Source organism: Nomascus leucogenys, chromosome 22a, assembly GCF_006542625.1.
Source record: "Nomascus leucogenys isolate Asia chromosome 22a, Asia_NLE_v1, whole genome shotgun sequence".
NCBI lineage: Eukaryota > Metazoa > Chordata > Mammalia > Primates > Hylobatidae > Nomascus > Nomascus leucogenys.
This window is the reverse complement of record NC_044402.1, coordinates 60,991,906-61,005,522: the sequence shown is the minus strand read 5'-3', so window position 1 is coordinate 61,005,522 and position 13,617 is coordinate 60,991,906. Positions and strand designations below refer to the sequence as shown.

The 13,617-nt window shown below is 35.2% G+C and overlaps 1 protein-coding gene across 1 annotated transcript in view; it reads left to right on the top strand.

Annotated features, from left to right (window-relative positions):
* TINAG (tubulointerstitial nephritis antigen) overlaps positions 1–13,617 on the top strand; it is an 85,731-nt gene that overhangs the window by 48,033 nt on the left and 24,081 nt on the right. Inside the window, exon 9 of the mRNA XM_003254130.2 lies at positions 2,651–2,774. Within this exon, the coding sequence (XP_003254178.1) occupies positions 2,651–2,774 (124 nt within the window). The remainder of the gene's footprint in view (positions 1–2,650; positions 2,775–13,617) is intronic.

The following is a 13,617-nucleotide window of genomic DNA, read 5'->3' as shown; positions in this document are numbered from 1 at the left end:
TATTAGCTCAAAATAAATGGAGTAAACTAGTGTAATTTTGCGTTTTACAAAAGGTTTTCAATTTTGATCAATTTTGTAAATGTTTTATTTAGAGTAACAGTAAATAATGAAATCATACAGTTACTTGTTGTACATTGCCTTTGATTTATATCATCTCTTATGATAATTTATTCTGCATACTTGTTGAATTTTATTTTGCATCAATGACCTGAATAAGGGTAAACTCACAGAATGTGTTCCCTGTATAAACATTGGCTTGAAGTGCATGGAAGAACAAATCCAACAAGGTCTAAAATGAAAATTTAGGTTGTGAATACTGAAGGGCCCAGAATATATTATCAACGCAGTGGAATAGAAAATAGGCCAAAATTAAATGTAAAACATTTGGTACACACTTAAGGAACTGTTGCCAATTTTAATTTTTCTGAATACTGATCTAATTAGTATCGGTTAAATATATATAGGCAGGAATCATGGATTTTATAATTGCGTTGGATGAATTTTTATTGATCATTATCACCACTTAGCATTTATTGAGAAACCACAGGCTACACAAACATGTCCTGAATTTAATTTTTAAAAATTATGGGACATTACCCAAAACCTAAAACAAATGAAGAGAAATTTTCTGTTCCCCCTTACAGCTGTGTCATTTGTTGGTTATTTGAAGAGTGAGGGAATTAATCTCTAATTTCAATGCATGCTCCATTAAGTGGTGCTTGTGTGACAAATTTAAAAGAGCACAGGCATTTGGACTCAAGGTTACACTAAAATATCCCAACTTTGGCATTTGCTATTTAAATAACTTTGAGCAATTTACTTAACCTTTCAGAATCTTCAAGTCGTTGTATTATTGTATCAAGTGTTTTTTTTTCTTTTTCCCTCTCTCTCTCCCTCTTTTTTAATCAAACAATTTTGAATTGTAATTATTTAAAATTGAGAAAATTTAAATCCCTTAGATTTATTTTATGACCCTATACCAAAATGCTCATAAATTTCACAGAATGAATCAAAAATAAAGACATAACATTTCAAAGCAATAAAACAAAAATGCAAGTTATTCAGCATTCATTTAACAAAGATTTCTTGAGAACCTGCTTCCTGCCAGCCTAAGCCAGGAGCAAGAGATGAGCAACAATCAAGCCTCTCATCCGTGTTATAATTCTGTATCATGAGTTTGCTGCAGTTTTCCAAAAGTAAAATTGTATGATTGTAACTTATATAGTTACATATTCGTGAATTTATCAAGTCTGTTTGGTATCAGAAACTGCAGAAAGAAGCCATCTTTCAGGTAATTATGGTGGCTTCTCATCCTTTTTCTTTAGTTGGCAGTGTTTTTCAGGAATAATGAATATATTTATGATGCTTAGAGGAAAGTTGAATCATAAGACCTAAAAGAGTCAATGGTTCTACAGAAAAGAAAAGCCCCTTGCAATATCTTCACATTTTTATAAATGGATAGAATGCTGGTTGACTCTTCTTGCTATAAATGTTACAGGATTGCCTGGCCTGGCATATAGCATTTCCCCTGTCTCAGTATGAAAGAGTGTAAAAGCCAATAGAACCCTGAATGAATAACTTTGTGTACATTCTTCTAAAATCTGTAGGATTAAAAATAAGTATAGGTGATGGATAGACAACAAAAGCAGAGATCTGCATAGAGTACAGTTACATAAATTCTTAAAATCCTCTAGGAATGTGTTTTAGAGTAGATAAAGAAGTTTTAACCTGTTTTGCGACTATTTGTATAGCATCAGAAAAGGCATAGAACATTAAAAAATGAAACAAAAACTGCAACATTGAAAAGTTATATTTAACTTTGGAGTATAAGCTTTTTTAAAGGATCTGTCAAACACTAGTTACCTTAATTCCTATTTTATTTAAAATGCTTGTCAAATTAAGACAAGTATTGTACACAGTTATCAAGCTATACATATCTAATCCCAATTAAAAATTTTCAAATTCATATATTCTAGAAGAGAAGTTTAAAGTCTTCACCCTGAATTGCCAAAGCCCTTCAACAAAGCAGCACACAATAGAGAGATGAAGTAATCTAGGTGAGGGAATGAAGGAGAGCTTTCTAAAGTATAAGCTCTGCTTTTTAAAGTGCACAACATTGCTTATCTCTTCAGAGCTGGGAGGATGAAATCCTGTCAAAGTTTTATTTTGCGAGGAGTTTGCTTTTTTATTCCAACTGACAAAAGAAAGGTTTATATTTACTTATGAGGATTAACAACAATTGCTTTAAGCCCAGTTTGCTAGGCTCTGCTAGCTTAATTGGGATTTTAAGAGGCTTGTGGTAAAGCACAAGGTTAGTGGAGAAATAGCAATCACTGACCAAGTATAGTGTACTTTTGTTGCAAGGGCTTAATTTTTGGTAGTAGCGTCTCTGTTGATTAAGACTAGATGGTGTTTTAAAAACATAATGTGTACTTAATATTCTAAATAGCTAAAAGTTGTTTTTATAAGATAACAAAATTATTGCAACTAATTAAATTAAGTAGGAAAGAAAATTAGGCTGAATCGCACAGCCCCTTCTTAGATTCAGCTCCTTGCAATTTACCCATTGGTTGTTCCGTGAAATTTTCTGGTGGTTTTTAAAGATGATATTTTAATACTGTGCCATTTGTTCTGTTGGATTTTATTTTAGCCATAATGCAAGTCCGTGAGGATTTTTTCCATTATAAGACAGGGATATACAGACATGTTACCAGCGCAAATAAAGAATCTGAAAAATATCGAAAGCTTCAGACACATGCAGTCAAACTCACTGGGTAAGGCAATTAAAAAAATTCATTGAATTCTTTTGGAAAATGAAACTGAAAATAAGAATATGCAGTGTTTTAAATGCTAGAATCCCCTTTGTAGGAGAGATTGTGATACAAATGAAAAATGATCTAAACCTTGCCACTGTTCAGTCATTATTTTAAAGTCCAGTAAAAGGCTAACTCAGCATTCTGGGAAAAATGATCATTTCCTATCTCTCACTTCTTGTGACTGTGTCCTTAAGAATCTGTTCTAAGGGCAAAGAACATATATTATTGAAATAAATTCTACATATGGCATAATCAAGGGAAGAGAGCAAATCCGAGGCATATTATGGTTTGGGGAGATGGTTTTGAATAGAATTGCAAATAGCAAAGATTAAGCAGGAAGAGAAGTAAGGTCACCTATAATTCAGTGTAAGGTTACTTTATATTTATGTGAGAATTGTAGAAATTAGATTGATCTTTTTTTAAGTAAAATATATTAATCTATGCAAGGGCAAGAAAGAAGTTCAAAATTTGGTGGTGGCATTTCAAGAGTGAATAATTTTACAAATAGGCTGTAATCTGAAAGACAGTGTGGTTATGAGACCACTTTCCCAGCATCTTCTCAATTTTATTCTGACTAAAACATCTCATAATGTCTCACTCTAGTTCAAATGAAATGCTACAAAGTTTTATTTTCCATCTAAAAATCTCACTCTTCTCATATTGCATATTATGGTAAATAATTTCATTCCCATTGAACGTGTCTTTAATGACTTAATTTTATTGAGCCTACGCAAAACAACCTCACCCACAATCAAATTGTTGTCTTCTCCTTACTGATCTTTGAAACACCTTTAAGTCACTTCTAAGCTATGTAGACAAGCTGTCCTGTGTGATGCTTCCTTAATCGTTGTCCCTCCTTTATTTTAAATACTCTAATATTTCAATGACAAAATTATCACATTTCTTTGAATCTAAGATAATACTAATTTTATGACTTGTGCTGATTTCATGAATATGAAAATGCATGTATCTTAGGACTGAAGAATGTGATTTTCATGTTAATGTAGGATACTGAATCTACAAATTGGAAAAAATGTAACGTGTGTGTGTGTGTGTGTGTGTATTTATAAATGTTTTTACCATTCCTAGACAATAACCTCTGTTGAAATCTTGGAATATTTTTAATGAATCTCCTAGGTATATAACTATTGAGAAACAAAGAAAGAAGGAAGGAAGGAAGGAAGGAAGGAAGTAAGGAAGGAAAGGAAAGAAGGAAAGAAGGAAAGAGATTTCACAGGAAAACAAGATAGTGCAGTACTTCAAATTTTTTGAAAAGGAAAATTTTGCTAATGTTTTCTCTAGCAGTATATAAAAATGCCAGTTTCTCAACATTCTTTCAAACACTGGGTTTGAAAGAAACACTTTTCCATTTTAATAGGGTTATAAAACTGAATAGTTTTAATTACTCAGCATCACTTGCCTTTGGAAGCCTATGGTAGCTTCCTATTACCCTACTTTTTAAGGTTATATGGAACAAGGTGCTCGCCTTAATTTTTAAAAAGTGTATGATTTTTAATAAAATGAAGATATACTCTCTACTAAAATTAACAACTTAAAAAGAAGATAGTAAAAAATATCAAATCAGGCCAGATGTGGTGGCTCATGCTTGTAATCCCAGAACTTTGGGAGGCCAAGGCGAGTGGAATGCTTGAGGCCAGGCATTTAAGACAAGCCTGGCCAACATGGTGAAACCCCGTTTCTATAAAAAAAATACAAAAATTAGCTGGGCATGGTGGCAGACGCCTGTAATCCCAGCTACTCAGGAGGCTGACACATGAGAATCTCTTGAACCCTAGAAGTGGAGGTTGCAGTGAGCTTAAATCTGCACTCTGGGCAACAGAGTGAGACTCTGTCTCAAAAAAAAATTCTCAAATTATGTCATATTAATGCTCAAAGATCATTATTATCATATTTGGTAAAAAACATGTTAGGTAAGTCTTCTCTTGCTCTCGCTCTCTCTGTTAGTGAAAAGTTTGACAAACAAAAATAGAAAGACAATATAGGATACGTCATTTAAAACTATTGCTATTCAGGCTAACTTTACTTGAATTTAATAAAATTTAATTAAAAGAGATATTTTTGATTCTTCAACAAAGGATAAGTTCTTGTCTAAATCTCTCTTCATTTATTGTAGACTCCAGGCCCTCTTAGCTATTCAAGGACATGAAGAAGCAATTTCTCCTTTTTCTTCTCTGTAATCATTTCTATTTCTACCACCATACAAATAGTGTTGTTATCCCTCAGATTAAAAAAAAAAACTCAGCACTTTTTTGGACTCTGCTTCCTCCACACTCCATTTATGTTCACTCTTTACAGCAAACTCCTTGCAAGATTTGCCTGGAATCACTTTCAGTTTTCTTTCCAATGTTTCTTAAACTGCACCAATCATGTTTTCATTACTCCCGTCCTCTTCACAAAAATATCTATTTCAAGGTTATCAAAGGCATCCACATTGCTAAATTCACTGGTCAGCTCCCAGACCTGCCTATCCTCTTCATCTGATTTTTTTCTTATTGGCCACAACTTCGCAGTGTACTTTGCTGCATTTTTCCCCCTGTACTTCTACACTTCTTAATGTTGACATGCCCTAGTCTCAGGTCTTGGTTCTTCTCTTGCTTCTAGTCTCACTCTGTGTCTGATGAGCTCATCATTCTCTGAGTTCATCCTGGCTTTAAGTGCCATCTAAAAGCTGACATCAACTGAATTTATATCTCAGCTCAGACCTCTTTCCTGAACTCCAGACTCATACATTCTATGACCTATTTGACATCATCACCTGGATACCTTATTAGGGAGGTAAATGCTTCAAATTCAGCACTTCCAAAACCGAACTCCTGATCTTCTCCCTTTATTCTTGCTAAACAACATCAATCTTTTCTATCTTAATTAATGACAGCTCTGTTCTTCCATATTCTCTGCTGGAAGCCTTGGAGTCATCCTTTATTCCTTTACTTCACAATTTACTTTCAATATGTCACAACCTCTTTTGGCCCTTTCAACCTATATCGAGAACTCAACCACCGTTTACTGTCTGAACTACCATCACCCTTGCCTAAGCCACCATTACCTATTATTTTGTACCTGGATTACTGAAGTAGCTTCTAACAGATTTTACTGCATTGATCTTTGCTCCTTGACAGTCTAGTCTCAACATAGAAAACAGGGTATTCCTTTTAGAACTTTAGATCTTGTTATTCTTTGTCAGAATCCTACAATATATTCCCATTTCCATCACATTAAAAGCCATATTTCTCACAATGGCTTATAAACGGCCAACATATTCCGAGGACTCTCCTTCTTGCCGACTCCCACTCCCACCAACTTTCTGATCTCCACTCCTACCCATCTGTACCTTGATTTCCTGCTCTAGTGATTATTTAGTGTTTCAGCAACATGTACCCCAGTACCTTTTCCTCTACCTAAAATGCTCTTCTACTGTATATCTAGTTCCTTAGTGTCTGTGTCTCCACCCAGTCTCTGGTCAGGTCTCACCTTCTTTTTTTTTTTTTTTTTTTTTTTGAGACGGAGTTTTGCTCTTGTTGCCCAGGCTGGAGTGCAATGGCACGATCTCGGCTCACCGCAACCTCCGCCTCCTGGGTTCAAGCAATTCTCCTGCCTCAGCCCCCCGAGAATCTGGGATTACAGGCACACACCACCACATCCGGCTAATTTTTTGTATTTTTAGTAGAGATGAGGTTTCTCCAAGTTAGTCAGGCTGGTCTCGAACTCCCAACCTCAGGTGATCTGCCCACCTCGGCCTCCCAACGTGCTGGGATTACAGGCGTGAGCCACTGCGCCCGGCCTCGGTCTCACCTTCTTAATATGTCCTCCCTGGCTGCCCTGTTTAATTTGTGACTTGCCCTCTGCTCCAGCAATCCTGATCCCCCTACCTGCTTTACTTTTAAAAATTTTATACAATTATCACTTTTTAACATCATATATAATTTAATTAGCTTTTTTATGTTAATTGTGTATTGTCTGTCTTCTTTAGAGAATGACTTCCTATGAGAGCTGGTGTCTGTATTATTTACTGATGTAGCCAAACCACCAAATACGGTACTGATCCACTGATCAGTAATGCACTTAATGTTTTCTCTTTTCAATGAATGAATGAGTTTTTTCCTTATGTTCCGCACTAGTTTTCCTTTGCTGTTACTTATCTTTACATAGAGAAGTTATTCGTCAAAAAAAAAATAGATTAGGGAGAGATTAGAGGAGAGAGCTGAGGCACTCTTCAGCTTTCATTCAAGTTTGTGAATGTTGAACCTGTGCTCATCAGATCAACCTTTTCTGTTATCCTGGGAGTTCTGCCCTTAGTTCATGGCTCAGATAGTTTGATGGGACTTATAATAAATCCCTTACTACTACTCTTTGCCTTACTTCACCCTGCTGCATCATTTAGCCGTCACCCCTGAAGGGCTGGCCTGGACTTTGGCAACCCAATTGGCTTCTAGTATGAAATTTCTTTTTCAGCTGACCTCCATTGGGTAATATGGGAAGGGATTGACATCTGATCGCATTAGCTTGCAAATGGTCCTCATTACAAAAATCTTAAGGGGTGTTTCTAGACCGTGTGATGTACTTCTAAGGGGAAATTTTTCCTCTGCAGGTCCAGTGGTACAGGGGGACGGTTGTGGTGAGTGCTGTCTCAGCACTCATTTTTACTTTGGCACAGAACAAAAGGTTTTTTTCTTATTCCTCAAAGTTGTGTTTTGAAATTATGGCCACTTGTTTGAATTTATTAAAGATAGAAATCATTAAGGTCTTAAAATTCATTCCATTTTATTGTGCTTTTCCATTCTTAATTGTTCTGGGGCTTTTCAGGAAGGTAAATGGAATAAAATGTCTTAACAGTGTCACTGTAACTGGAAATTCAGCTCTACCTAAGTTCCATTTCCAGTAAGTTTAAAAGTCTAATTCCTTCTAAACTTTTTCCTATATATGTTTCATTATCAATTTTTGCCCAATCTAGGGGCATCCCGGATCTAGGAAAAATTTTCTACCACACACTAGGTGATTGACCTGTACTTTTCTATTATTCATAGAACTAAAATTCCATTCACTGTTTGGAGCCTCCCTTGATTTATTAGAACTGACCATTTATAATTTCTACCACCTATTTAGTCATACTGGTCATGTTTTCTTTTCTTTAATTCTATATTCATTCATGCTTAATTTGAACAAGATATAAATGTGTTTACATTTAATCCTCTATCATTGTGTATTCACATTTGATGTGTCATTTGCAATAGTGAATTCACTTTTATAAACTCCTAGAAAATTGGGATCTTTATAAATTTACTTTACTCATGTAACAGTTAAGGCCAAGTCTGCTAGTAGGCAAATTAGTTTTGGAAAATATATACTTTTTTAATTTTACAAATATCTTAGGTCACCTGAGCATTGGTAGGTGCCCTGGAGCAGTTAGATTTTAATTTATTTCTCCATTAGGATTTCCTGATTTGGTAATTACTACATTCAAGAAATAAATGCATTAATGAATTAGAGAGCAATCAAATAGCTCAAGTAAGTAAATATTCCTTATCAGAGAACTTAATATACTCCTAAGAAGTACCTAACTAATGTATCACAACAAATTCTGTTTGCTGCACTTTTTGTAGAAGGTGAAACTATTAGATTTAACTTATTGAAGAAATGAATTTGATCTTCTATCAAGTGCCCAGAACTGGGAAATACAAGGAAGATTGATTTATAGTCCTCCTGTTAAGGAGTTTAGCGGGTGAAGCAGATACATTCGCAATTGATTCTAGCATAAGGTGATAAAAGCTATATATTCCCATACATATAACTCACACGACTGTGGTAGGTAGATACAAACCTGTAACACGTATATTTGCTCCTAATAGCCTTATTTCCCACCTCTCTCTTCCCTTTCAATAAACTCTGTCATCCCCATTTTGAATGCTATGGCTATAAATGCATTTAATTGAATAAATAACACCATTTATTTTGAAATATGGCCTTATTTTATAAACCAATAAAAAAAGGAAAATATTTCTGATTAAACTAAGAAACTCCATCGATTATGGTACGAATCTCAATTTTAGAGATGTTAAAATGTCAAAAAAGTGTGTTTTACAGTCAACAAAATATGGTATTTCGGATTTTGATCCCAGCCAATATTCTCCATATTATGGTCCTATTCCACATCTCAGTGCCCATTAGAATTTGCCTTGTGTCCTTGTCCATTGAAGGTGTAAGCTTTATTTAATCCCCAAGTCTAAAGTTGGTTGTAATACATTAATGCCATTTACTTTTGCTGATAAATCTTAGGAATTAGGGCAATAACTTAAATGAATAAATTCAACAGTAAAATTTTTAGAAAATTACAGGAAAGAATTAGTATAAACATTGACTTTTTTTCACCTTGTCATCCCTGTTTGTGGAGCAGAATCTTACTGAAGATATACAGTACAGTCCAGTCCTAGCTCATCTTATTGTGCTTTGTGCTTTGGTTTCTTGTGCTTCACAGATACTGTTTTTTTTTTTTTACAAATTGAAAGTTTGTGGCAACCCTACATGGAGAAAGTCTAAAGGTACCATTTTTTCCAACAGCATAGTCTCTGTGTTACATTTTGGTAATTCTCACAATATTTCAAACTTTTTCATTATTACATGTGTTATGGTGACCTGTGATTGGTGATCTTTGGGGTTATTATAGTAATTGTTTTGGGGTGCCACAAACAGTACCCATATAAGATGGCAAACTTGATTGTTAAATATTGTGTATGTTCTAACTCTTCTACCAATGGGGTGTTCTCCCATCTCTCTCCTTTTCTTAGGCCTATCTATTCCCTTAGACACAACAATATTAAAATTATGGTAATTAATGGTCCTATAAAGGCCTCTAAGGGTTCAAGTGAAAGGAAGATGTATTAGTCCATTCTTACACTGCTATAAAGAACTACCTGAGACAGGGTGATTTATAAATAAAAGAGGTTTAATTGACTCATAGTTCCACAGGCTGTACAGGAGGTATGACTGGAGAGGCTTCAGGAAAATTACAATCATGGCCAAAGGGCAAAGGAGAAGCCATATCTTCACATGGCGATAGGAGAGAGAGAGAGAGAGAGAGAGAAGAGGGAAGTGCTACATACTTTTTAAACAACCAGATCTCATGAGAACTCACTATTACAAGAACAGTAAGGGGGAGATCCACTCCCATGATCCAGTCACCTCCCACTAAGCCCCTTCTCAATACTGGGGATTGTAATTCAACATGTGATTTAGGTGGGGACAGAGAGCCAAACCATATCAGAGTAGTCACACATTTCTCACCTTAAATCAAAAGCTAGAAATGATTAAGCTTAGTGAGGAAGGCATGTTGTTGGAGATTGGCCAAAAGTTAGCCCTCATGTGTTAAAAAGTTGGCCAAATTGTGAATACAAAGGAAAAAACCTTGGAGGAAGTTAAAAGTGTTAATCCAACAAATATACAAATATTAAGAAAGCAAAGCATTCTTATTGCTGAAATGGAAGAAGTTTTAGTGGACTGGAAAGAAGATGAAACAAGCCACAACATGTCCTTAAGCCAAAGCCTAATTCACAGCAAGACCCCACCTCGCTTCAATTCCATGAAGGCTGACAAAGGTGAGTAAGCTGCTGAAGGAGGGCTTGAAGTTAGCAGAGATTGGTTCATAAGGCTTAAGAAAGGAGGCCATTTTCATAATATAAAAGTACAAAGTGAAGTAGCTAGTACTGATGGAGAGTAGATAGATGCTGCAGTTGCAGCAAGTTATCCAGAAGATCTAACTAAGATAATTGATGAAGGTGGCTACACTAAATAACAGACTTTCAATGTGGGTGAAACAGTCTTCTATTGGAAGAAGATGCCATCCAGGACTTTTATAGCTAAAGATGAGACATCAGTGCCTGATATCAAAGCTTCAAAGGACAGATTGACTCTCTTTTTAGGGTCTAAGATAGCTGGTCACTTGAAGTTGAAGCCAATGCTTATTTACCATTCCAAAAATCCTAGGGCCCTTAAGAGTTATGCTAAATTAACTCTGTGTGCATTCTAGAAGTGGAACAATAAAACCTGGATGACAGCAAGTCTGTTTATAACATGGTTCATTGAATATTGTAAGCCCACTGTTGAGATCTGCTACTCAAAAAAAAAGATTCCTTTTAAAATATTGTTTGTCATTGAAAATGCACCTAATCATCTAAGAGCTCTGATGGAGATGTACAAGGAAATTAATGTTGTCTTCATGTGTGCTAACACAATACCCATTCTGCAGCCCATGGAACAAGAGGTAATTTCTACTTTCAAGTGTTATTACTCCAAAATGCATTTCATAAGGCTATACCTGCCATAGATAATCATTTCTCTGATGGATCTTGGCAAAGTCAACTGAAAACTTCTGGAAAGTGTTCTGCATTCTAGATGCCATTAAGAACACTTGTGATTCATAGAAGTTCAACATATCAACACTCACAAGAGTTTGGAAGAAGTTGATTCCAATCCTCAGGGATTACTGTGGGTGGATTTCGAGACTTTAGTGGAGAAAGAAACTGCAGATGTGGTAGAAATAGAAAAAGAACTAGAATTAGAAGTACAGCCTGAAGTTTTGACTGGATTTCTGCAATTTTATTTTATAAAGGCAAGGTAGAAAGTGGTAAGAAGACACATGATAGATTTGGCCCAATTTTGAAGATCTGAGAAATGTCACTGAGGAAGTAAAGTCTGAGCTGGGATTTATGGGTTGTATAGAAGCATGCAAAGGGCACAACTTGTGTGAAGTCCCTATGCTTAGAAGACTACACAACACTGTGTGGACACAAGGAAGATTGTATTTGCTGAATCACAAAAGGCAGGACTTGTAGACTATATCACAGATTTTTGTCGAGGATGTTAAGTATGTGGTTAAAGATATAAAGAGTAAAGGAAAGTAATTGAAGTTTTTTAAGTAGAAAAGTGGCATAATCTTTGTTTGCATTATTTAAAGATTGCTCTGAGTATAAAGAGTGTGACATAGAGGCAAATTTCAATATTGCAAGTAAAAGATAAGAGTTTGGACTTGGTAAGATGGTAGAAGAGTTGGGAGATATGAGTGGATCAAGACATATTTAGGGAGAAAAGCTATAAGACATGATGTGGGCTTATAATGGGACATGCTGAAGGAGAAGTCAAGAGTGATCCACCTTTAAAATTATGGCAGGGAATGGTGTCATACAATGAGATGGAGAAAAAGTCTACTGCGGGATCTCATAGTTTAGAGATGTTTTCGAGACATTAAAGTGCCAATGGATATCAGACAAAAACAGGCAGATTTACTGATCTCTCAGGAGAGAGAAAAGTTGAGCGTGGATAGGGCTACACAGAAAAAGAAGGAAGACAGACTGATTGAGACTAAGCCGTGAGAACATTCAATATTTATTTACTGACTAGAAAAGGATGAGTTTACAGAGACAGAGTGGGAGAGGCCAGTGAGGTTTAAAAAGAAAAAAGTAGGAGAGAGTTGCTAACGTAGGGTTTCTTAGAAAGCTGGAAGCCTGGAAAGGCTGGTATTCAAAGAGCATGCATAGAAATCGGTCTTAGAGAGGGGACCAAGTGGTAACTCTATTGTATCTGGAGAGAAAATGAAGTTAGTTGAAAACGTTTTGGTGTTTAGAGTAGTGGTAAGTTTAGGAAAATTTCTGTTGGATTGCCTCTTTTATCTTTAGGTACTAGAAGGTTAGGTTATCTGTAGAAAAAAGATGTGGTGGGAGGAGAGGGATATATAGTTAGAAATGTGAGGAAAATTAGATAGTTTATGGTGGTCATCTGGGTATTTAGGAGGGGAAGATGACCAGGGGAACCCAAAGGGGTCATTAGGCATTGGTAATAGTACCTTTCTGCCCTCTTGTGTGTGCTTTCTGCAGTTGTGGTCAACTGCTCAGCTGTATGCAAAGAGAAATGGGAAAATGAGTTGATCCAAGACTGATGATTTTCCAAATGGGTGCAATAAAAAGTCAGAAAAGAAAAAAGGGTTTAGGATATGCATAACACATCAGCTCAAAGATTGATATGTTACTAAAATGACAGAAAGACTGATAAATGACATAAGACTGATAAAAGGAGAGAATTGAGGAATTTGGAGGAGATAGAAAAATGATTGAGTCAAAATAGACTCAAAATATTTAATAATTCAAATATATTAATAGAAGTTTATTTTTGTTCACATAATAGTTTGTCATGATAATTCTGATTTTAGGATTCTTTGGATTCTTTTTTATTTGTTAGATTTTTAAAACCATTTTGAGGAAATAAAGTAATTAAATAATAATAAGGAAATAATATTTTACAGGTTAAGAATACAGTTTTATAAAGTGATTAAAAGCCATAATTTTCTATTTTAGGTGCCTCAATATATAGTCATAAACCACTGATATCTCTATATCTATCTATCTATCTATCTATCTATCTATCTATCTATCTAATCTATCTACCTACCTATCATCTGTCTGGCTAGCTCTGGTTAAAGATATTTGCCCTTTAGGAGAGCATAAAAATAATGCCTCAGTATTGAATTTTAATGTATTTTTACCATATTTTACATATGAATAAATTTTAAGAAATCCTGGATCATAAATTATTATTTAGGGCAATTACAAATTATTTGACATAGTTTTATTGGGGCCACCACTTGTTTTTCTCCATTTATCTTTTCTTTTTCCTCTGTCTTTTTGAATAACAGCTGAATGCTAAGTCTGAATTTTCATGCTATGTTATGTTTAACCTCTGGCAAATTGATCAATTCAGAGCAGATGTTTTAATTAGAGGTTCTTAATGCATGGGG